The sequence below is a fragment of the Emydura macquarii genome, unplaced genomic scaffold (genome assembly GCF_026122565.2).
Source record: "Emydura macquarii macquarii isolate MOO-44397 ecotype Brisbane River unplaced genomic scaffold, CSIRO-AGI_Emac_v2 contig_1790, whole genome shotgun sequence".
Classification (NCBI taxonomy): Eukaryota; Metazoa; Chordata; order Testudines; family Chelidae; genus Emydura; species Emydura macquarii.
This window is the reverse complement of record NW_027131927.1, coordinates 23,202,466-23,227,983: the sequence shown is the minus strand read 5'-3', so window position 1 is coordinate 23,227,983 and position 25,518 is coordinate 23,202,466. Positions and strand designations below refer to the sequence as shown.

The window sequence follows — 25,518 nt, the reverse complement described above, 5'->3', positions numbered from 1 at the left end:
CTGGTTATGGAAATTGCTACCTTTGACTATACTTTTGTTATGTCTTATAAGCTCAGTGGTCTCAGGTCTAGTTACTACTAGTACGGGAGACCTCTGAAGAAAACACACATTTTCTAGAAGGTGCTGTGGTGATTTGTTAGACTGTCTTTCCCCTGAGACAGTCCGTATTGAACTAAAGTTGCAGAACTGGCGCTAAGGGGCACCAAATAAGTGGTCATTCATCTCTTGGAAGAACTCTAAATTCTTAGCTCTGACTGCTTGTGGTCATTAAACTTCCCATGCCAGTTTTTGCAAGAATAGCGATATAGTTCCCAGGGCTCTGAACAAATTGCTAGTTGATAATTCTAGTCTGTGTACCTAAAATCCCCCCTCCAATTTTAATGGGACAAAGCATTCTGCACTTTCTTCCTCGACTATAGTGTTAGTGTTACTGTGTGCTATGAAACAACTGCTGTGTGTCACCCCCCAGAGCACAGTTCAGTAGAGATTCTTTTACAACAGCAATGCATCCAAAACAAAACTCTGGATTTAAACCTCCTGAACTTTGGAAGGTGAGGCTAGAATCCAAATCCACAGCTGTATCTGAATTTTGCGGCTGATCTATGTTTTGAATGAACAGTACCAAAAACCTAGATCCAAACATGGTAGAAATGTGGGTTGAAATCCAGCTACAGCTATTATAAGTCTTAGCCCTTCTGTACTAACTATGGCACAGTTTGTAAAGCTTGTAAAAATGACTTGTGAGAAAGGTTCTGTCTCAATGTAAACCAATCATTCACCATTTCACTGAATGGATTTATATTCTCCCCTTTTGCAATTAAGGAACAAGCTTCAGCAAGGTCTTGACTTTTGTGATTATGTAGCTTAACCGTGCTGAGCGTCTGTTTCTATCAATGAAGGGAAAGCAAATGAAACATACTACTGTCTAGCGCAATTTATTCAACAATTTAGATTCCATTTTTTTTGTGAATATTCATGGATAGGTTTAGAATTTGTGTTCATTGTTGGAATTATTTGACAAATGATTATGCAAACATATATCAGCCTGAGGATTGCTTGTGAACTATTGAAGAGTGTGGTATTCTTAAGATCCTGTTCTTGCTGTGATCATATGGTATTGTTTCTGTTCCTTGATAGAAAAATTCCCATTACTACAAAAGAGCTTGTTTGCATCCGTAGACATGATGATTTCTCTTTCTGTGAACAGACTTGAAAACAAAAAGTCACTGTCATCAATGTTTTTGGAAAGTAATTTAAAGAGGTTGGGAATATATAGGCATGACGTCACAGTTTTATTTATAGGAATATATTTTAAAGCATTTGTCCAACTCTTCTACTGACTATTCTTGAAGTGTAACCCCTGAGGTACTCAATCATCTTGAAATTTCACTATTCTAACTCTTTACAGCTTTAATGATCTAATATATTAATTTATAGATTTTTGCTTTTTCAAAATCCTGCTGCATCGCCACTTACCTTTCAAAACTATTCTAAAACATTATTCTTATTTTTTCATTCTATTTTACTGTCTTTTTGTTTAGATTTAGCTTTGGAGCGGGGGGGGGGGGGGGTTGGTTTTTTTTTTTTTAATTTATTGACTTTTAAAGAAATTAGGGGTTTTGGACATTTCTGAAGCATTAATTTTATGATTGTACTTAGTTCAGGATGAGCTTACGGCATCTTTTGCTGTAGTAAGGCCACAGTGGGCACATGGCTTTTGAATATCACTAGAATTGAACTGTTCATTGAGAGGAATTTAATGGCTTTGGCCCTTTTTCCCATAAGCATTATGAGTTTGCTTAGTATTTGCAATTGCATTATGAATGCATTTTACAAATATACTGGTATTTTGGTCTCTGGATTTTTTGTGTAAAACTGTTCTTAGAGTATTTGATCATAAACATTCAGTCTGTGAGATTGTTGTGCGGTTCAAAATTCAGCTCTGTCTGATTGTTGGGTCTCTGTTTCCTAGGAGATTAAATCTTTATGAACAAGAATTGAAGAAAAATGACCAGAAAAAATCTGGCCTTCTGTGCCTGAAGAAAAGGCTGGCATGTTTATTTTCAAAGGGCCCGATTCCGATTCCCTTAATCACATTAAATAATACCTTAGTCCAGGTGAAGAATAAGGGGTCAGAGGGTCAGAATTTATTTATCAGGAAGAGGATTGGGAGCACTACAAAGAAGCTTAACGCATATTAATTAGTGCACTTTAAATTTTTTCCTGTCTTCTTTTAAATAACTTTATTGTATTTGACTGTGTATATGGCTCCCATATTTTAAATAAATATCTGGATTCTTTCTTGACTGATGGAGAGCAAAAGCTGTAAAGCAGATTTATTAGCTATGAAGCATATTTTTCATTCAATTTTCTCTCATCAGACACACTAAGTAATATCTGTGGCCATTGCTATCCGCCCACTCTTCTTCCTCCTTGTCTGGCACTAATATTTGCTGGACATTCATTAATCTCCATTAACTGGTGCTCTAGTAGACTCTTATTCTTTTCAGTGAACCAGTCACTAGAGTAGGAGGACAAAGGCATGGAGGGGGCGACAAAGAGGATCTTAATAGGCGTGTGTTACTCAGGATAATTATGCTTTGTTGGATTATTACTGGTGTAGTAATATGGTCAACTGGTCCTGATGGAAACTGCAGCTGGTCCCTTTTCTGGGGTGCCAGGTTGGAGGAGGATCCTTTCGTCATCCTCTCACACAGCATCTTGTGCACTCACTCAAGACACCACAATCTATTCCTGAGTAAGGACTTCTGGCTTCAGCACATTGTGAGCTGCTAACCTCAGATGAACAATACAAATGGCCTGTTCTCCTTTCCGTTTCCACCATTCAACTTTTAATTGACCAAGTTGTGAAATGGAGACAAGGAAAATTAAAGAAATTGCAGTATGTGTTGGGCACAGAGGGACAAATTAGCCATAGAAGCTAAGATTATCGCTTTTAATGGAGAAGCCCACGGACAGACTAAAAATGTCAGGATTTGGTCCAATAGTTAGTATTGCTACACCTATACCCAGCTAAATGGAACTACGCTCCATTCTTCATGCTGGACCCAAACCCAGTCAGTAATTTGAATAATTTGTGTTAGGTCAAATTATGCTGTGTTCTTGTGTGATATGTGAGGGAATAGTGATTACAAATAACAATGCCATACAGTTGTACCTTTGATGTTTTCGGTAGTACAGGAACTGCTCTTTTTTACCTCCCCCTGAGATGCTGGCTACCTGCTTCAAAGAAAGGGATGTGGTGAGGGAATGATGACCAGTTGTGGAGGGGAAAACGTTCTGCCACATCCTCAGGAGTGGTGCAAAGGTTACACTCCCACTTTGTGCCAGTGAGTTCTGGGAGGGATTTCGGTGTCATAAGAAAGCACACTTTAGACTTTGCGACTTGACACGTCCTCCGGTGTGCGCCTGCGCCTGAATGGTATAATCTAGCCCTCTCTTGGAGTTGGCAGGCAACATGTGGGCCCGAGAGAACCTGGAGAGAGAGACTAAAATGAGTGATACCTATTTTTGTATCTTGTATAACCTTTAACTGAATGATTATTGGGGGTGGATTGAGAATGCTGTAGAGAGATTCACTGAGGGCCACCTTTATTCACAGCAGAACTGCTTGTGGAGTGAAGTACTTCTCAAAGTAAGAGTAGCAGGATAAGATAAGAATATCTGTCTCTGAAAAGTGTGAATCTCTGACCCAGAAGTGTTCAACAACTGTTTAAAAATGACAACCCTAATATAATGTTTTAAAAATCATTGAACCTGCATGACCTGAAATAGAAATACTAGCATTTGTAAAACCTTCATGTTATTGCCATGACCAAATCCTTTCTTGTCAGTAGCTAATCTCTTTTCTTCTCTCAATCTGATGTCTGCTCTCCAGTGCCATACCTAGGGCAGAGTAAAGAACTGCGATAGCACTGCTTTTCAGAGCTCTTCACAGCGTCCCTTATTCCCTCAAACACACACCCTCCCAAAAACAACAGCAAAAACACGGAACTGGAAACCAACTGAAACTCTTGGCAAATGTTGTCTTTCCAGAACTTCTCAAATGTGTTGCTGTTGGAGTTTTTAAATTTCCCTACTGGGATTTATGATCTTGGTATGTGTCATGTCAGCTGAGGTCAGTTGCATTGATGTCTGTTTTGTAGTTCTTGACAGGCTTTTTTTGTTTAAAGTGAGGACTAAGGTAAGTCTAGAAGTCCGCGTGATTAGGAGAAGAGAGCATAATTCAGATGTTTAGAATTTTTTTTAAAGTGCTGTATGTTACTTGACATAACCCATTGTGACAGCTGTAATCCAGTGTGACATGCCACACTGGGAGAAATTGAAGGAACCCTTCTGAAATTGCTATAGCTTATTCACAGTCATACAGGGAGTGAGACAGCTTCATATTTGGAGTGAAAGGAGAGGATTTTTTCAAAATTTAACCTAGACATAATGACCACGTTTGTTTTGCCCAGATTTAAAGCATTATGAATGTATGAGAGAGAGATAGGCAAGAGCTGTCTAGTAAAAAATCTAGACTATTGATCCTGCTACCATCTTTTTTTATGTCTATTAAAAGCTTATGGCCTTTCACAAACTATAGGGGGGCAATAAAGTTCTGATGTCATTCTAATGTCAAATACTGTAATGGGAATGGGAAATGGTAGAAATGTAACTACCTTCCCCTTCTGACAGGTTTAATTTGCTTAGCCCCTTGAGTTCTTCCTTGAATGCCAAGCCATGACCTCCTGCTAACTAGATGGAAAAATATGTGCAAAAAGTGCTGTTCACTTACAGTCAAGGTCACGCAGCAGTTTGGCTCTCCTCTGGAACACTGTGCAGAAAACCAACCAAAAATGCCAATGAAACTTCTCAACCTCAGTAGCTCTGTAGCAAAACATTTTTGCTGATGTTTAGGGACTGGTTTAACACAGCTTTTTGAGCCACAGTTTTTGTGGGTTGTGTGTGTGTGTGGGCCAGATCTTGGTTTCTAAAGTCATTCCAGATAGATTCTTGGTTCCGATTTATTAACACATTTAGATCTAGGTTCCGATTCCATCAAAATGGTTACACTACTTCTCAGGGTAGCATCCCAGAATCAGCCAATGCAGTGTTCCCAGCTACTCTGAAACTGATTTGAATCAGGGTCATTTCTATTTACAACTAATCTTTGATTAAAACAAGCATTTTCCCTTCACTAAAATACAGAACTTCATAGATAATCTCTGTGTGTGCATGCGTGCACATGTGCATGTGAATGGCTGTAGAACACATGAATTTAGTAATAGTAATGAATTTAGATATGTTTATTGTATTCTTTCTCAGACTTCTCCATTCTCCTACCAAGTGAAAATATTATCATTGCCTCTATTTCATCCATATCTTGTCTGTTCTGTTTAATGTACACTTTGTGATCAGTGTGGATACCAGTGAGATACGGTATGCCTGATTTGCAGATTAGAAGGTTTAATGTGCAAGGCTTTCTATAAATATACTAGTTAGACACAAAGCCTAAAATTAACTACAATTTATCATACTCACTAAGCCTGGAGAGCTAAGCAGTTACTCAGAAGGCTCTATACAGGAACGGCTTTCTTCAGGGGCCACGCCAGGGAGTCAGTGGATCCTCTGGTCCAATTGGCAGCACCTCCCGCGGAGTCAGGTGTTGATAGAGAGTGCCCCTTTGTCTAAGTGGTGACTACTTATACCCTTCCTAATTATCTCTTTCCCATTATCATATATGCTAATTGCCTACATTGGGTTTCCACCCTTAACTACATTTCATTCTCACCATAATAATTGGGGTCATCGAAACAACATCTGGTGATTGGAGGGGTGGAGTAAAAGTATGCCCCTTGACAATAAAACAGTGTACCCCTGACGTTCAAGAATAACTTCTTGTTCCCATCACCGTTATCTGTGTGCAGCTGCAAGCATACAGTATCTGTATTTTGTCTTATTATGTGCTGTGCTATGCAGAAACTGAGACATCTATAAGGTTATTCAGTCTCTGCCAACTTGAAGATGCCATGCTACAGGGGTCAGAATAGCCAACCAAGCAACTGAAGCTATGCTAGGCCTGTAGGACAGTGGTCAAGCAACTCAAATTGTACTAGGCCTCCATCAATCATGATATCTTCCTAGTTGCCTATTACTTCTCCACTGGCCCATTCTGTCTTTAGAAAATGTTTCAATCAAATCTCTGTTTTCATTTGTACAGATACCTTTTGGTAACTGCTGTAGGTTCTTCAGCCTAGATTTATATTTTCGAGGAGAAAGCCCCAATACAGTATTCCAGTTTTTGTGTGTTACCTTATTTTTATCAGCTGCCTGTGTGTGAGTGTTTTAATCTGGTGTGTTTAAATTATTTTTGAAGAAGGTCTATTGCTGTGTTTTTCAGAGGAACTGATTTCATTTGCCATCTGAGTGACTCTGCACACTAACTTTGACTTTCAAAGCAGTTTTGTTGGTGTGCTATAATGTTGTAGTTGGTTGAGTCTGTCTGATGTCTGTCTAGTGGGATTTTAATGTACCCTTGACTTTAGAAATTGTTTTGAACAGGTGAGGTGAGACGTAGGTCATATGTTCCTTAATATCTGAGTTACACTCTGCTGTAGAAATGTTCCTGTTTTCCATCCTCCTTTTCTCTCCCTTTTTCAATAATTTCAAAAAGCCTTTTTAGTCAGACCATTTGCTGGTAGATTTCTCAGGGATATTGTACGCCTCTGCCCTGTCACCTGCAAGGAGGGTTCAGCCCAATCAGGGGACATTAGCTGGGTGGCAAAATCAGGAAATTGTCATTGCCCCTTCACGTTTGTTCTGTGGCGAAATAAAGGACTTCAGTTCTCCAGGGGTCTCAATCTAGCACCTTTCACTAGTGGTATATTTTAAGCCTTTTTTTTTTTTTTAATTAATAAACACAACTTGAAATGTTGCAAAATGAAAAGGCATTTTTATCTGTAACCCCTTTATGAGGATCCAAACCATTAAACTGATTGTTTAACCTCACATCATTAATTTTTAGAGTCTCACCCGCCTCCAGTATGCACTTATTGATAGCTTTATAGTTGCCCAGCAGGGTTTTATAGCTTCCAAGCCAGATAGCCTGATCCTGTGAACAAGTGCAGTTCCAAGGCTGGTTCCAGTCAATCCCAAGATCTTTACTGTGCTAGTATTAGCTCCACAGAGTCACAGGCGTCATCCAGGTGAGGGCAGAATTTGGCTAAGTACGAGAAAGGAGCTGTCAGTCTCATTCTTTTTCCTGTACCTTACCAGCTATAACTATGACTAAAATCAGTTGGATGTGGTAGGGAAAAGGTAGAGTTCACTAGCATCTCAGTACCTGCTTAAACTTGGTGTTTATTAACTTTCCTTTCATTTTTTTCCATAGTGGAGTGTTTTCTGCTCACCAGACTTAAAAAAGGTATTTATTGGATATAGTTGTCTCCTGTCTGTATATCTCATCACATTAGGTACATTATGTTTAAAAAAAAAAAAAAAAAAAAATTGATTGATGTAATACGATGAATGACTAGTTTTTTTTTTAAACTCTCTTTTGTAGAAATTCTTATTAAATGCAAGGAAATACATGATGAAACTATTTTCAAAATGTATAAATTTTAATAAAATGTAAAACCAAACACTAAGTCAACCCACCAAACCAAACTACTATTTGATGTATACATGTGCATCAGCAACAACAACCCACATCACCCAAAATAGATTCTGTTCTTTGTTATCATTGCCACTTTTACATCTTAAAAATCAACCGATTTGGGTGGGAAAATGGCTATCCTATTATAAAGCTAGATGTTGCCACCCTTCAGGCTGGTCTGAATTCAGTATTTGTACCAATTTAACTATATCTGTTTAAAAACGGATACAGTGGAAGTGGTGTAACTCCCTAATATGGACACAGGTCTGCTGGCACAAAGGTGCTCATATTTGTATGGCTTATATATAAGCAGCTTTAAACTGTACAACTGCCTACACTGAAGGGTTTCTCCAATTTAACTGGATTGGTTTCTAAACCAATTGCTATAAACATTGTGTCTAAATAAGCTCTTACTAACACTGAATAGTATCTTAGGGGCAGATTATGGCAGGCACCCATTTTGTACTCTGTGAGGGTCCCAGGTACTTAAACTGCTCTAGATGTTGCAATGCTGTGTCAGTGCTTAATTATTAACCTCTATTTTTAGAATTTTTTAGAACTCAGCTGTAAAATTTGACTCTTGACAGCGCAGGTTAAAGTGATGATCATATATTAAACTACATGATTCCCATTAGCATTGGTGCGAATCACATGAACAAATCCCTCATCATCATGCTAAGCATTGACTTAGCTGGTTGACTTAACTCCCTGTATGCCTTCAAAAAATCTCCCCCTTACAGTCCCACTGAAAGGAAGGAGGCCATTTGTGGAGTAAATGTGCTACTTTACAAGAGTAAGAAAGGCACAATCTCACCCACAATTTTTATTCTTACAGCTAGATCCTGCAAATGGATCCCTCAAGGGCAAAGCCCTGCACTCTTATGGAACCCTGTTGAATTAATTCACCCATGCACTGCAGATGGTGAGATGCTATGCAGATTGTACAATAAATGTTCTGCCTAATGATCAGGAATTAATTCATGTGATTCCTGCTAATGCTAATGGGAATCACATAGCTTAATATCTTATCCTCACACTGAATATTAGTTGCCCCTGAATGCCAAGTTTCTACCAAGAGCCAAATTTTATAGTGGAGTTCTAAAATTCTAGTAGCAGTTTGTAATGTAGCTGCTGATACTCTGGCCGGTTCACCAGTTCTAATATGGCATCTGGGCTCCTAGTACAGTGTGAAATCGGAGTTTTAGTTATTTATCTTTGACTATGTTGCCAGCTAAATATGCATCTGATATTGCATTAGATTAGGTTTTGTCTGATCCCCAAAAATACATCAATTCCCAGAATGCATTGATCTATAAAATAATTATTATTGCCATTCTTGTTGACACTTCCATTAGCTAAAGCTGCCTGCTTGAGACTTTGGCTGGAGTAGTTTAGCAGAGACACTAGTGAAAAAATACTTGGATTGTATGAGAAGGTGGGACAGATAATGTGCTTCAGAATACCCATACCTTTTTACTCCTTAATCCCATGCATTCAGGGATTAAAATAGAGGGAGAGCCCCCTCTGCTATCCCTCATCTGTGGGAGCAACACTACTCCTTCTCCTTGGATAGCATGGAAAGAGCTTCCCTGCTTGTTACAATCTATTTTAATGATTGCCTGTGATCTTTGCAAGCAGTTCACCAGAGCTCTTTAGAAAGCAAGGTAATCATGGGATATTCTCTCACAATTTCTCTTCTCTGCTTTGCTCCTGTCTCTCTGACAGAGACACAATAGTTCTGTTGATGTGATTCACACTACAGCTCAGCCCAATGCACCTGCCTCTCTCTCCTCCCCCGCCCACCCAGGCACAACCACCACCCAAAACACAGAGCCAGCTGCTTAATGAAGCAGACAGCAGCTGGAGCTCTTGTGTGAATTCATAGTCCTTGAGGGTTTCCTTGTCTGTCTCTTCTTCCCAAGTGCTCTCTGCTTTTCCTCATTAGGGCAGGCAGAGTGGCTGAGTGATAGTCTGTCAGATATGCTGAACTGGAGGACCTGGTTCACAGCATCCCTGTTGTCACTGACTAGGCTAGCATTCTCATTCTTAGGTTGAGTAGTGAGCTTCGCGATGCCATGATCAGCAGGAAAGAGCTGTCTCCAGCAGGGATTTCAGTGGCTTTGGCTGAATTTAGCACCAGCTTCAGAGTGATCAGATGCTGCAGGCCAGGTTGTAATAATGTGATGTGTTTGTGTGGAAAACGAAGATCATGGCTGTATTATCAATAACATCATTCCATCTGGCCAAAAAGCTCTTATCTGATCTGCACTAGTAACCTGCTGGGACAGCAGCACCCCATCGCAGGTAACAGACAGATCTTCCGAGACACTGTTCCCCCTTCACTTTGTGGCTTAGGTTCCAATCTCACCACCTGCTTGGGGAACTGTGACCTCTTTAGAGGTCACAGCCTAATCTGCTGAGGTATTTCATTCCCTTCCACTCTGGGCTCCTTCCTCTGCCACCTGATGAGGCATCATGACCTCACCTCAGGTTACAGACACATCTCCTGAAGCATAGTTTCAGCGGAGCCACATGTAGGCCTGGCAACCCTGTAAGAGCCAGTTTCATTCATCATGGAGAAAAGTGAATGCTGAATGAGGGAGGGCTTCAAGTGTACACGGAAAAAGGCATAGCTGTTGCATCATTCCTTGTGGTGTATACTGTGTGGCATACAGCAGATGAGGAAATGGCTCTTTGTGTATAAGAGATTTTCATGGTCTCTGTTCCTCTGGCACAAACCCAGTACCAGAAAATACTACTCATGTGTATCTAAGTTGGTAACATTATCTGATATTACACTGTATGTTTATTTGTATTAGCTTATTGGAGAAATAATATATTACCATGTAAGAAAAAAACTGTATCATAATGCATATGCACAAGGGAACAGAGTTACAGTTGCACAGCTCATCTCCAGTCCAACAAATGCAGCTTCCACTTGTAGCTTAATGATTTTTCTGCCTGCCACAGTCACCTCATCAGTAGCCAGCTCTCGTTACCTACCCTGACTAATCAGATCTGGAGCTGCAGGTCTTTCTCTATTAGAGACCAAAGTTACAGGAGTTTCTCTAACGTACAGCCCTAATCCAAAGCACATTGACCTTAAACTTCCATTGCCTTCAGTGGGTTTTGGATTGGACCATCTGAGCATGAGGAACACCCACACTTGAATTTCGGTCCCTTCTGCCACACTCACCCACTCCAACAAGCATATGATCTTCTAACTCCACAGTGGTCACTAAGACATACTTTCCTTTGGCTCCCTCAGCCACTTCTGCTGCTGCAAGAATGTTGCTGCATGCTGATGGAATGATGGTCTTAAACTCCTGAGAGGAAAATTTCACACTCTAATTAACCAGAAATCAACCCAGTAACTATGTGGTTGGTATTGGATAGCCCAGATAGGAACACAGTGCTTGCCTGCCCAGGATGCACCTAGAAACTCCTGGAGGTACTGGTGAACCAGGAAGCCCATTCCCCCAGCTCATCCTGGGCTCTATATTGATTATCCTAAGAACCTTTATAGAGAGGGCAGTGTGGTCAGCAGCAGGTTGGGATTGGACCTAGTCTGGCTTAGTGAAGCTTGCAACCTCAGCAGATGTCAAAGTTGGGACATTGGGCCTCTGACATAGCTAATTGTGGCTCTAGCTGGTGTTCTTGTTCCTGGCTAATTCATCCTTCCCCAGGTGTTAGAGCAATGCTCGGCTTTCTCAGTGAATGACAACAGCCAAGCCATATGAAACTGGCCATGTGTTAGAGAGAGATAGGAGAGGAAAGGATATCTATTTTACCCGCTCACAATACTGCACTACAGATGCTAGGCAGTACAATCTGTATCTGAGCTTCTCTGATGGCATACAATGGTTATTTATCTTGCTGTTCCACAGTGATGGAGTCATTACACACTGTGTATCTAGCCTCTTTGATACTGAGGATGGAGAGGGTCCCTGAGGCCGAGGAGGGTGACGAAAAGTGCCACAGCAGAAAGGAGAAAAAGAGAAAGAAGATTCCTGGGAATATTCTCTATTGTCAAGGAAGGTGGCAGGAGAGTTCCATAATTGGGGAATATTTGGGGGGGGGGGGGGAGAGTGCTTTAAGAAGGATTTGGTGGGAGAGAGTGTTTGGGGTCAGAAAGGGAGGCAGGAGCAGGTTTCAGCAATTACAAAAGCCTCTCTGATGTGAAAATACCAGGTGAAAGTAGTGGAGTAATACAAATTAGCTGGGCTGCTTGGGTTGCAGTTAAAATAGCCTCTACCATGTGGCAGCAGCCATTTTAAATACACCAGATCTAGCTTTTATTTTTTTAGAAAGCTAAATCTGGCAAAAAAACCTAGATCAGTGTGTGAATCAGATCCAAACTGGATTCATCTCATTGATAACTCTCATAGATTTCTTATGGTTGTTTTCTTTTTCTAGACCATTAGGGTACAACTGGGTAAAATTTTTCAGCCGAAACATATTTTGGCAAAACAAATGCAGATTTGGTAACACTGAAATATTTTGTGAATTTGTGTTTTGTTTTTGCCAAATTTGTTTTTTGGGGGAACCGCACAAATCTTTAAAAAAAAAAAAAAAAAAGCCTGACAAATTGAAGTGTTTCATTCTGACCTGTTTGTAACAAAACTTTTCAATTCTTCAGTTCAAATGATTTTTCATTTTAAAATTGTAATTATATTTTTTTTAAATTTCAAAGTTGAAATCAAAACAAAACGTATAGATTTTGTCAAAATTAAATCTTTATTCAATCTGAAATTAATTTTTGTATGTGCTGAAAACTTTAAAAAAAATTCATTTTCAGGTTGACCCCTATATATTTATAGATGGGGAAAGGGGAATTGTCAGCAAACCAAATAATCCATTATTCTTTCAGATCTACACTGGGGTAGAGAGTGTAGGTGGTAGGGAATTCACACATTCATAATGGACAAATCATGGGCCCAGATGCATCAGCCGTGCAGAACTCTCGGCAGTGCCATAATCCACTTGGCTGTGCAGCCCTGGACACTGATGCTGGGGAGGCAATCCCTGCAGGAAAGGCCAGTAGTACTTACATGGCTAGCTAACTCTCCTTCTCCAGGGCCAGATTGTTCTGCCTCGACAGGCTTTTGTATCTGGCACTTTACATCAGGGGAGACACTGATCATGCATGGTCCTGATTTCCAAGCGGGGCAGGAGTTGAGGAGCTAGTCTCTCTGGCTGTGTGTCTGCCAGAAAGAGACTGACTGGGCCACCAGTTGAGAGAGTAATGTTTTTGGTTGGAATCTAAAAAAATGGAGCCCAAATGCTTTCATCACCATATGGAAATTCTGATCCAATCGCTTTCTTTCTCCCTAATTCAGCTGCATGGGGTTTGCTATGGCTTTAGGGCTGGAATACCGCCATGGACCCAGGAGAGGGCAAAAGACAGGGCCAGGATCCATGCAGGATTGCTCAGGAACTGCCTATTCCCCTGAGTACATTTGCAGCTGTCTCCTACTGCATGAGTGCAGATCCCTGTCTCCGCCTTGTTTGGAATGCTTGCCAAGCTGTCCTCAGGGGTCCTGGCGCACTAGGCGGGACAGGGTGACCACTCCACTCACTGTGGCACAAACCAGGATCAATACTTGTCCCTAAATCAGTATTGAAATACATGAGTCCTACATTGTGTATCACATTAAATTAGTGAGAACAACTAAAAATTGTTCCAGTTACTGTCTATCCATTGTTGTCTCTTTTGCCAATATATTTTTTCTCTTAAAAAAAAATGAAAAAAACCCTCAAGGACTGTGGAAGCTTTTCACTTCACTTCTGGGATTTGTAAATAATTTTACACAGCAATAGCTGTTTAAAAATTATCTGTTTGAAAATATAAAAAGGGAGCATTTGGCTTCTCTGTTTTCCTTTCCCTTTGTAATTCCATTGTTATAAATCTCTTTCAAGTGGCTCTACCCTAAAACTCTATGGCAACCACCTCCCTTGAACAGCTCTAATGCAATTACGAGAGAATTTCAATCAAGGCTTCATTAGAAACTCTGCCTTGACTGACTGTTCCCTTTGCTCCCAAGTCTACAAGGTGCTCCCCCCGCCCCCGGGATGTGCTGAGCATTCTTAACTCCCATTGAAGTAAATGAGATTTGGGAGTCCCAGGATGCACTTAGGCGAGGTCTGCACTGAAAAGTTAGGTAGACCCAGATACATTGCTCAGGTGTGTGAAAAATCCATGCACTTGAGCAACATAGTGAAACTAATCTAATCCCTGGTGTAGACCGTGCTAGACTGGTGGAAGAATTCTTCCAATGACCTAGCTACAATCTCACAAGAGGTGAATTAACTACAGTGACAGGAGAACCCCTGGAAGTGTGGACATAGCCCTAATACCTGATATGCTGAGCCCATTATGAATTGCATGAAATATTCACGGTGTATGATAGCTTGATCAGCAATTTGCTAGCCAAGCATCAGACTTGTCTCTGTTACTACCAGAGAAAGTAACTAGCATGGCAAAATGTGTGAAAGCTTTATGCCATCTCATGTCTAATCTCTCAGACGTGATTTGGTGTGATGGGATCATGCCCAGAATGCTTCAAATGCAATATAAAACAAACTGATGGGATTTAATGTAGTGCAATGGAAAGTGAATTTCACTCTTCTTAGATTACTAGTAAAGCTGACCAAAGAATGGAATTTCCATCCCTAGGAAATTCCCATATTTAGATATGTGGTCCCATTCAGATTCAGGGTGAAAAGCTGCAAAATCAGAACTTTTCACAGAATGAAAAGTTCCCAGAAAGTTTTGATTTGGGATTGTTGGAACGTTTTGACACTTTGTATTTAAGCAATACACTTCACCAATCCCAAAATGAAATGTTTCATTTCAGAATCTCTCTCCTGATTGTAGTTTCCAGTATCTCAATTCATTTCAAATCTACAACTCCCTTGATATTGTCAGTAAGAAGAAGCAGCGTCTCTGTTCAAAGTAGAGTAATCTACTTAATCTAGCGAAAGTGCTGCAAATATCATGAATTTGGAGGGCATCTTCTGAACGCTGATGTAGAGAGTTATAATTTAAAGTAAGACTGACAATTTTGACTGTATAATAACTGGAGATTATTATGAACGCACAGTTTTCTATGTTGCTTGAAAAACGAATACACTATTAATATGCAGAATCCCATGCTGGTTAACGTCTGTCTTATTGGGGAAGTGGCTTTGGGCACACAGTGAAGCATACAAAGAGACCAAAGAAAAGGGGGGGGAGGGGAAAGTGACCTCCTAAAATATTCTTGGTTTGCAAATAAAAGCTCCTAACTGGGTTTGAAAAACCTCAGATAACATTTTGCATTTTTATTGCCCTTTACATCATCTTGGCATTCAGAAATTAATCCGCGCATCACTTAGGTCAATAGTAGTTGTCCCATTTTACAGATGGGAAAATGAGGCAGAGATCAAATTACTTCACCAGGGCCATGGATGGAGCCAAGAGTGAAGTTCGAAGATCCTGGCTGTAATTATTAGATCATGCTGCCTCTGAATGCCTGAATGCTTCTCAGATAAATCAAAATGTGGTGTCCACAGCTATGGGCAGGTCTGGACCCCTCACCGTCAATACTGCTCGGCTTTTGGCTGAATTCCTGAGGCCTTGCCTTTAAACACTGTATTCTAGTTAAGACATTCCAGGATCAGCTGTGCAGATTTGGCTGATACTTTGATGTCATTCTTGATAGTGTTGATTATTTGAATAACATCATTTCATGGCAGTGGCATGTCTGGCCGGGTTGTTATTTCAACAGCAGGGGTATTTATTATAACTGTGGGATGGGGTGGGAGAAGAAGCAGCAAGGATTCTTTTATATGAGCCGTTGACTTCTAGGAATTTTAATCCTGTTAATGATCAAATATAAAAACATTGAGAAATTCTTAATTTCAATTATTATTATTATTACGTATTTTACTTCCTAATATTACGGAATAGTCTGTGACCTATCTTTTTTTCTATTCTACAGCCTCCTCCTCAGATATATGATAAACAGTTGGATGAAAGAGAACATACAATTGAGGAGTGGAAAGGTAATCCTATTTTAAATATATACAGTATATGGACCAAATCCTGCTCTCAGATGGAGCAGAATATCCAGAATATCTTCTTTGAAATCAGAGGAGAATTTAACCCTGTGTACTGATACTTTGTTGGTAAATATAGAAGAAGCATCTAGAGTTACAACTTAAGTCTCCAAGAGATTTAAAAACAACACTAATAAGTAGTATATCCGATTTGTGACCAAATCTGTTTTACAGTAGGTTATAGCCTGGTTATGATAGTTCTATAATTTCTGCCCTGCAAGGGGCCAGTGCAAGGCACTAAAGCAGGATTTAAAGCGGTACATAAACTTCATGTTGGTCCTGCTGAATATGGGTAGGGTTGCCACTTTTCTAATTGCTGGTAACTGGACACTTGAGTCCTCACCCCCTCCCCTGCCTCTTCCCCCAACTTCCCACCTCTTATCCTCTTCTTTGCCCCTGTCACTTGCTGAACCATTTCCACTTCCCTCTCCTTCCCAGTTGGGCTCCCTCTGCTCTGGGGCTGGGATGGGAGCTGCTGCAGCCTGACAAGGAGCCTGCCTGCAAGTAGGAGGTGGCCCCAGATGAACTGGGGCTGGAATGGTGCAGTGGAATTAATGACCTGGTGCCTCACCCTGCCCCATGGTAAACAGACTTTTGGTATCCAGTCAGTGCATCTGACTGGAGTCTGCCAGGTCCCATTTTCGACCAGATTTTCTGGTTGAAAACCAGACTCCTGGTAACTCTACTGGGTGAATTTCATACTGAAGGATGTTCTACAAATTTAACCAACCTTGGGATTCAGTTCATTCACTGCTGAGATACAACCATCTCTGGGTTGGAGAATCACAACTGTTTTAACAGTGCCCAAACATTATACAATGATTCAGAGCAGGAAGTGAGAGAGAATTCCATACTCATTTGAAATCACATGGTATTGCTCATCATGGGCCTGATTTTGTACTAATTAGTACCTTACTGTGTGACTAGACACACTGATTTCATGGGGGCTACTTGTGTGACAAGTACCTGAGTAAGAATTGCAGAATCAAGCCATGTACATTATAGCCCTTATTGCCTGATACACTAGATACTGTTTAGCAAAAACCATAGGGTCAGATTCTGATACTCACTGAAGTCAAGGGGACTATTCCTGATATAAGCTATTATTCAACAGGGATAAGGAGTCAGAATCTGGTCCATGATAAACAGCATTATAAGTACTGTGCCAGCCCCGTTTATGGATAATGCAACACTGAAGCAGCATAGCTATTATGCTAGCCTACATGTGTCTAAAAGCACATACCAAAAAGAAGAACTAGGAGAGATAGAGAGGAAAGGCTTGCTAAAGCTCAGGTAGGCAAAAAGAGCCTGTGGCAGGCTGGTAGAATGCTCTTAAACTTTCTTCCTGTCAAGTTGGAGAAAAGAGGGCTGTGTGAGAGAAATAAAAAGAAGCAAGCAAAAACAAATAAAAAATGGTTACACAGGCAGCAAGCAGTCATGGAAAAAAGTTGGTTTAATACTTTCATTCATTACATCATCATCTGGAAAGGTTTCGCTTCATTCCCAATTTGTATGTTTTAAAGGCTGGCCTATGCGACCTGTGTTAAAGCATTGCACTGGATTGCGTAAATGGGTTAAAACATCCGAGTGTGTTTGCAGCTTAGTTTTGGTGCATAGAAAGGAGAGCCTTTTCAGTTTGCTGTGCTCAAGCCCATTCCGTGGTGCCAGGCGTGGAATGTGAGCTCAGTTACAACAGTTCTGTCCCTTTCAATGTTACTAAAGTGATAGAGGCCATGCCAAAACAGCCTCAATGGCTCCAGCAACAAGAACAAGAATGGGGTGGAAAATGGGAGGGAGGGGAGAAGAGAGAGGGATGACTAATTTAGAATCTTTTTTTCAAGTAATTATTTACGACATTGTTGTCTCATGATCAGAAGAACTAGCTACTTTCATAACCGCACCAATTCTCTCTCACAGAATTGATCTACAAGGAAGTAATGAATTCCGAAGAAAAGACTAAAAATGGCGTAGTAAAAGGACAGCCTTCTCCTTCAGGTACTCAACCCCAATGAATCCACAGCAGCATAGAGAGGGTACACTGTAGCCAGAAAAGTATTCTACAATTCAATGCTTATAACGAGTTGGAATTTATTAACTGAACTTTTTTATTATTATTATTATTTTATTTATTGTTATTATTTATTAACTGAACTAGTTTTTAAAATAGGCTGCTTAGATTCCATGCAAGTTTCGAGGTCACTTTGGGGATTTCTTCTCACTGAATTCACATTCTTATCAGCACTGGCATTTCTAGGGACTGTACAAACACAATAGTTATATAGTGTTGAACTGGAGGTAGGGAATGGCTAATTTTTTCCAGAAACATCAGGAAAAAGAATATCAGTGATGGCACATTACATTTCTATGTGTGGGGATGTTTCTCACTCTTTAGACTACATTGTTAGTTTATACTGTGTTGAATGGATGATGGGCCAAATTCTCTGCTGGTGTAAATGAGCGACACCTATTGAAGTTAATCTATCTGTGCCCATTTACTGTAGCACAGAACTTGGCCCTATGCCCACAAGTGTCATATTTGGACCTACTACTGTAATTTATCCTTTTAGAAGCTCTGATAATGTTAAAGCACTTTATTTGCAATGTTGGTTGAGATTAGGTAAACAAATAGACTAGAAGGACCACATATGGATCCCTAAACTGCCTCCACAAAAACTATACGCTCAAAATGAGCAAAATCCACATGCATGCACACAAGCATTCGTATACCAAAGGTGATTGAGTACACAAACGGGTAACTGTGTAGACACAAATTTTGTAGACAAACATTAGCGCATCTGGATTTGAAATAGTTGTATCCCTGTAGGAATGTATCTATGCATGAAACAACCTTCAGTACCTTCTTACTTCAAAGGTTAATTATTAACTGCTGTGTTCTCCACTTACATTTCTACTGTTCAATTTGCAAAAGTCATATTTAATCAAAAGGTTCTTCATTTTTTGTGTGTCCCTGTATGTTTACTGTTTTGCACTGAGCATGTTCATGTCATCTTTTATCTTGCCAATGTTCATATGAACTAACCCAATGTGACAATATGTGATGCACCATTACTCAGCGTTAGGAGTAGGGGAAACATGATGAAAGAGTGTTAAGTCAATATAGTGTTGACTGGCAATATTAGGGCTTTAGTATTGCATCTTGATTTCAGCTACAAGAAAAAAGATATGAAAGGCAATCCAATGTGTTTTTGCAGAGTAGCAAGTGAAGTAGTTTACATGCCGATTTGACTAAGGAAATTATTGTACCATCACTGAAAAATAAATTTGAAGGCCTGACAGGTATTTGAATAAATCCTTGTAATTTAACATTGCTGTGCTATAGAGCAGTGCTTGCATACTGATTTATGTGCAAATATACTGTAGTTGCTTGTTTTGGGAATTAATTCATAAAGCAAACCTAAGGATTATCTTTACATAAAAAGAAAACTGAACTTCTTCCCTATTCCATTTGCTCTGTTGGGAAGGTTTTTTGTTAGTTTCTTTTGTTTACTTACAAACATTTCTGTGCACAGAAAATCGCAATTTCTTATGTGCTTTTCCTTTACCCCATTCTCCTTTCATTTGCATTTTCATTGGCAGCATCAAACAACTGTAGCAATTTTCTTTAAAAGTGAATGGGGAGGTGAGAAACCTGTTTTGTGAAACACCAACTTCCCAGTTTTTACAGATCTTTGTTTCTGAAATATATTTTTATATTATTAAAAGTATGAGGATGAACAAATCAGTCAATTTTGAGGATTGGGGTATAGCAGGGTGGAAACTTTACTTCTATAACAAAAAAAAGCTTTTAAAATTTTATTACTTAACCAGTCGAACACCAAAATGCGCTAAAGCTAGAAAGATATTTTCCCAAGAAAACAGCTCTCATAGAGTAGCTGAGCCTGGTAAAAATTGGATTTGAAAAATTGTTAGGAGGATTTGAAAAACACCTTTGGTGCATATCACTTGCACTTCCAACCACAATTCTGAGTAAAGGAAGGCTGCGCTGTGTGAGCCAAGTCCTTGGCTTAGTTCCTTTTAACATAACAGAGCTGTGCCGATTTACTCTGGCTGAGGATCTTGCCCTGCCTGGTCATCCAGTTCATTTAGGCAGTGATTTATGGAGCAGAGTGTGGCCTCAACGCACTCTGTAGATGTTGATGTGAATGGAAGAGGACAGATTTCCCTAGGAATCCTGTCTCACTCAGTGCTGTCAACCAAAACTGTGCAGGGGGCCCCACAAAGGTTATGCACCACCGAACTGCTATTTTGAGGTGTTGGTAGGATAGGCCCATCAAGATTGGTAGAGTTCCCTCAAGGGAAACTTCTGTTTTCATGTTTTGTAATTTATTAACCACAAAAATATAAATCAGAGGAGGGTCTGTGGCTTGGTTGGCAAATGGAAGCAATACAACTGAGAGCTGTTTTGCCAAAGAATTAAGGCATCAAGCTTCCCATTTTAACTTCCTGATTCTCTGTTCTAATACAACTTTACTGAGGTCAAATCAGTAGTGTGTCAGACTCCTAGAGTTCACAAGCAAAACCAAAAAGCATCTTGTATATTTGCCACCTGAAAATGTACTTTCTTTCCAGCCACGCAGTGAGAAGTACCTTTAACAGCGTTAAACTGTTCTCTAGTCAAACCTCCTGGAGTCTTGTTAGCTAGGAAACACTGATAGTTGAAAACATTACCTTTTTATATACATATACAAATTCTGCAATCAGTCAGAATTAAGTATCTTACTTTAACAGTCTTAACCTTGCTGCATTTTGAGATCTCTAAACACCTTTGTGTTATAGATAAATCCATGCATTGCTGAAATGTTTATATTTCTGAGGAAATCTTGTCACATCATGTCTCGGCTGGTAGACGCGTGTGTCTGCAAACTCCCTTGCTGCTTTGCTGTGCTCTTCGACAGAGAACATGCTAGGAGACTGCTACAGATTGGCTGCTTAGATTCCTCTACCAGGAGTTTCTTACTAACAGTGTCTCCCACTCTTTAATGCCTTTCTGGCAGTACTCTCTGTTCTAGCTACATGTAAGCCAAACTTGCTGCCTACATATCAACAAGTGAACAAACAGGCCCCTTAAGAGTCATAAGCAACTACAAAATTGTGCTCTAAATTATGCTGGGGACTAGAGTGGAATGGCCTTTGCTTCCCAGCCCCTGCTCAGCTGTACTGAATGTCAATAGTTTAGGATCACTCCAAAAAGTAGAAGTGGGATGTCTATAAATTCTAATTCCAATACACTTTAAGTGTATACCCAGGATTCTGGCACGCAGATGCTTGGTTTTTACAGGTCATTTGCCACCCTAAATCTAGCAGTGTTCTCCTGGCATTTAACCCCAGCAGCTAACTTGTGCGATGGCTAAGGCAAAGAATCAGAAATTGTACACAGCTCCCTGACAGTGTGGCCCTAATGTACACTTGGTCCCAAGACTTGGCTATATATGTCTGCTTTTCTGAGCAAAATGGGTATTTGCAAAGTGGGTATTTGTGCACAAAAATCAGCAGGCAGCTAGATGCATAGTTGCATCATTTCCATATGCCTTTTTTCCTACATGAATGTGGCTTTTATGTGCACAAAAAGATGCATGTGCAGTTTTGAGAGTGCAGGATTAGGGCTACTTCTCAAAATGTGTTCCTGTTTGATCTCCTTGGCAAAACTAGTTTCTTGGTGCCAGAATGGGCCTAAACTTTATGAACTCGATATCAATCTTGTCTTTCCTCCCCCCCACCCTAAAGTTTAGAAAAGTCCACTCATGCTCAGTCCTCTGAAACATACATTTTAAATATTTTCCCATTACGTAGAATCCAATGTTGTTAGGCAGATGATGAGATCTGAGCTAGACAATTCATTTTTTTTTATTGACCGCACCTTCCCATGTGTTCTGTATTATGGTTGATATATCCTTGATCTGATTTTTCTTTTCAATTAGTTAATAATGGTTTTCTGTAGGGAGATATTTTTTAAACTAGCTATTACTGTGGTCTTCTTTTTCTGCCTGCTTGTAGGGAAAACTTGCATTTTTATTTAATCAGCACAAATTAAATAATACCCATCTTTTTACTACTCCAAGAGCCCCTGTGCTGTGAAGTGAATGAAGAAGTGACCTTTGAAGCACTTTCACTGCTGTATTGGCATTTCAAAGGAGATGTTCCTGGTATGGCCCATTAGAAAGCATTGCAGATGACTTTACCCTGTGTACCAAGTGGATTAAATTAAGAGGATCTACACACAATGTTCTTGTCAGTAAGGCCTTGTCCTCTTTTGCATGTATGAGAGCATGCTTATACAAAAATGTCTTGACCATTTTAATTTTTTTTTAATCTAAAATGCCATAAACCGTTCATATCATGGTGTTTGACTAGCATGCATGCAAAAGGACAAAAATCACTGATGGCAGAACGCTAAATAAAAGAGGAGGTTTGAGAAGGCAGTTTAGAAACATACATAGGGTTGAAGGGCTGATCCCCAGCTGGTGTAAATTGGCACATATCCACTGATTTTAGAGCTATACTGATTTACACCAGATAAGGCTCTGGGCCCGGAAGTAAATGTTTGAAAACTACCAAGTCCCCCTTGGTGGGTGACTCCCTGTCTGTTTACGTGTACACATTTCTGACCTGTCTGATGGCTGACTGCACTATGCAGTGGGAGAAAGTCCGAAGAGCACTTCTGTCGGGGACAAGAATAGACTGGGAGTGTTCTATAATGACACACTGAGTCTTGAGAGGTGGGCGGCACTGCCCTCTAATTTGTCAACAGAGAAATTTGGACTTTCATGCACAATGTATGGCTAGGGCTTCAGATTTGTCTCAGGTTTTTTTTAAATCAATCATGGTAAAAGTCCTGGATTTCATGATTTTTGTTTTTTTTAAAATGCAGTGGTAAATTAGGAGGAGGGGTGCTGGTTGGATGGGGTTGGAGAGCAAGCCCATCCTGCATTCACCCTGCAATAAGCAGCTCCTGCTCCAGGCATTGCAGCCTGGCAGGTGGGGTCACAGTGCTGATCAGGTTTGGCCTGGTTTACCCTCCCAGCAAACCTGAGCAGTACTGTGACCCCAGGCTTCACATCAGAATGCCCAGGGTGGGGAGCTGCCACTGCAGAGCTGAATTTATGAAAATTATGACTAGAGACAAGTCATGGACAAATGGGAAAATCAGAGTATCCATGACATTTTCTCTGAATCCATGACTGAGAGGCAGTCTGGACATGTCAAGTTTCTTGCTCTCCCACACTCAAAGGAGAAAGAGCAGAACTGTGACTTACACAGATATGAAACAAAGCCCTTTCTTCTCAATCTGTGGCTTGTTTTTCTTAATCTTCTACTCCTCTTATATTTCACTTCTCCTGGAAACTCTAGCAGGAAAAAAAAATTCTTTAAATGATACTGTAATGAGAAACACAAAGTGAAAGAAAGGGAACCCTTTGTAAGTTCAAGACACAGTGGGGAACTTATGCTGTTCAGGAAAAGCTGAAAGAAATCCTTCAGTATTATTTTTACATCTTTTTCAGCTCTCCCTTTGTTGCTGCTATTTTTGTAGTTATATGAAAATCCTAGAATTTGGAGACTGAATCACTGGGATTTTAGAGAAACATCCAATCTTGATTTTAAAATTGTCAGTGATGGAAAATCCACCACGACCCTTGGTAAATTGTTCCAACCACTGTCAAAAATTTACTCTTTCCAGTCTGAATTTGGCTAGCTTTACCTTCCGACCATTGGATCATGTTACCCTTTCTCTGCTAGATTGATGAGCCCATTATTAAGTATGTGTTCCCCATATGGATACTTACAGATTGAGATCAAGTCATCCCTTACCCTTCTCTTGGTTAAGCTAAATAGACTGAGCTCCTGGAGTCTATCACTATAAGGCAGGTTTTCTAACCCGTTAATCATTCTCATGACTCTCCTCTGAACCGTCTCTAATTTTTCAACATCCTTCTTACATTGTGGGCACCAAAACTGGACGTGGTATTCCAGCAGCGGTTGCACCGGTACTAAATACAAAGGTATTTGTTCCTACTTGAGATTCCTCTGTTCCTGGATCCCAGAATTACATTAGCTGTTTTGGCCACAGCATCACATTGGGAGCTTATTATTCAGTTAATTATCCATCATGACCCCTAAATATTTTTCAGTTAATAAAGAGAGGCCTGAATTTGGGCTTCTCTCTATCTCTGTGAATAATCATAGAAACAATAATGACTGACAGTTTATATTTGGTCTCAATGGTGAAGCAGATCTTACTGAAAGCCAACTAGAAGGTAGAAAGGGAGCATTTTATAACCATCTTTAAAATAAATGCTTATATTCCTGATTAGGCAACTAGGTCTGGTTGGCTTCTTAGGCTCAGGCATAAAAAGAAACAGCAATTTCTGTTGGGAACCGTATATCAATCCATCGCTTTCATTCTGCATTGTGTTGTCTCACCAGTGTTGTAATAGCAGAGTTAAGACTAAAGCCCACCATGAAGGCTGAAGTTGTAGTACAATTGTTTCCAGCGAGTTATGTGGCTGGTGAGTGTGGAAACGGAGAGAAAAACAAGGTTTGGTTTGGGATACAGGGGGTCGGCAAGACAGTGATGATTCTGGGGGTTTGCTTAATCAATAAACCCTTTATTTTACAATAAACAATCCTATCCTTATAATAACAGTTCTATTTGTATAATAAACAGTTTCACAGCAAGCAATTGCACAGCAAACAATGATAGCAAAGGGCAGGAGAACTCCGTGTGCGAAAGGACAAAATGTGCCACCCAAGACTTTAGCGTTTTGTGATCTCTCCTGGATCAACGCATGGCTGCCAGCATGTGGCACTAGGGTGCCCGGTTTTGGAGTTCCCCAGAGAAGTTACAAGACAAACACAACAGAAAACAGTTAATCCATACACAAACATTATATACAGGTATACCATGCTGGCCAGATTCAGTTGCCGTTTGCTTTAGATACTGCAGATGGGAGAGAGCCACTGTGAGTGATCAGTTCACAGTGAAGCGGGCTGGGGAAGATGCGTCAGCCCGCCGAGCCGACAAGACCAAGAGATACACGGGGTGCCGGGTAGATTCAATTCCTCTCTGCCCTCTGCTACCTTTATAGTTTCCCACAGTCAGCAGAGGCTAAGCCCCATTGGTTGCTATTTGCTGCATGACCTCCTAAGGTCATGGCTCGGAGTTTAGACACCCAGGTGCTCCTGATTTCCCGGGCACGTATGAACCAGCCAATTACAATTATCCTGGGCAGTTGCTGACCACGCACCAGAAGGTGGGGTCACTTCATTTCCTTATAAGGAGACAGGTACATGCGGCTTGTACTGCTGAGTCAACCCTCCCTAGGCTGCCTCTTTATCCATGTGGGGGGAGGAGTGGGCAGTGCATGTGGTGCTGCAGACGCCACTATGCGATTCAGTCTCCATAGTGAGAAGGAAGCCATGGCACACAACATTGTGAAACCTCTGTATGTGGATATAAATAGAACCAGTGCAGGGGGTGACACTAGAGGGGGTTCGCAGGTGCTATGAAAAGCAGCCCAGTTCTGAAAGCAGAGCTGAGAGAGTGGGAAATGCAGGCTGAGCACCCAGCGGCACAGGAATTGTGGGCTGGACTGACCCACTGTGGCCTGAGCTCCTAGGCCCCACTCCCTCCCACCGTCATGGCTCCCCAAGCACCACCAGGGCTCTGCCAGCCCTGGAGATGGGTCCTCCCACCCGAGCAATTTTTACTGCCTGTGAATGGCTGGCACCATGCACTGCCCGAC

General features: G+C 40.6%; 1 protein-coding gene across 1 annotated transcript in view; it reads left to right on the top strand.

The window, feature by feature from the left end:
• Positions 1–25,518, top strand: part of MAPK10 (mitogen-activated protein kinase 10) — a 314,249-nt gene that overhangs the window by 275,925 nt on the left and 12,806 nt on the right. Inside the window, exons 14-16 of the mRNA XM_067557119.1 lie at positions 7,394–7,426; positions 15,640–15,703; positions 17,675–17,752. Coding sequence (XP_067413220.1) covers positions 7,394–7,426; positions 15,640–15,703; positions 17,675–17,752 — 175 coding nt within the window. The remainder of the gene's footprint in view (positions 1–7,393; positions 7,427–15,639; positions 15,704–17,674; positions 17,753–25,518) is intronic.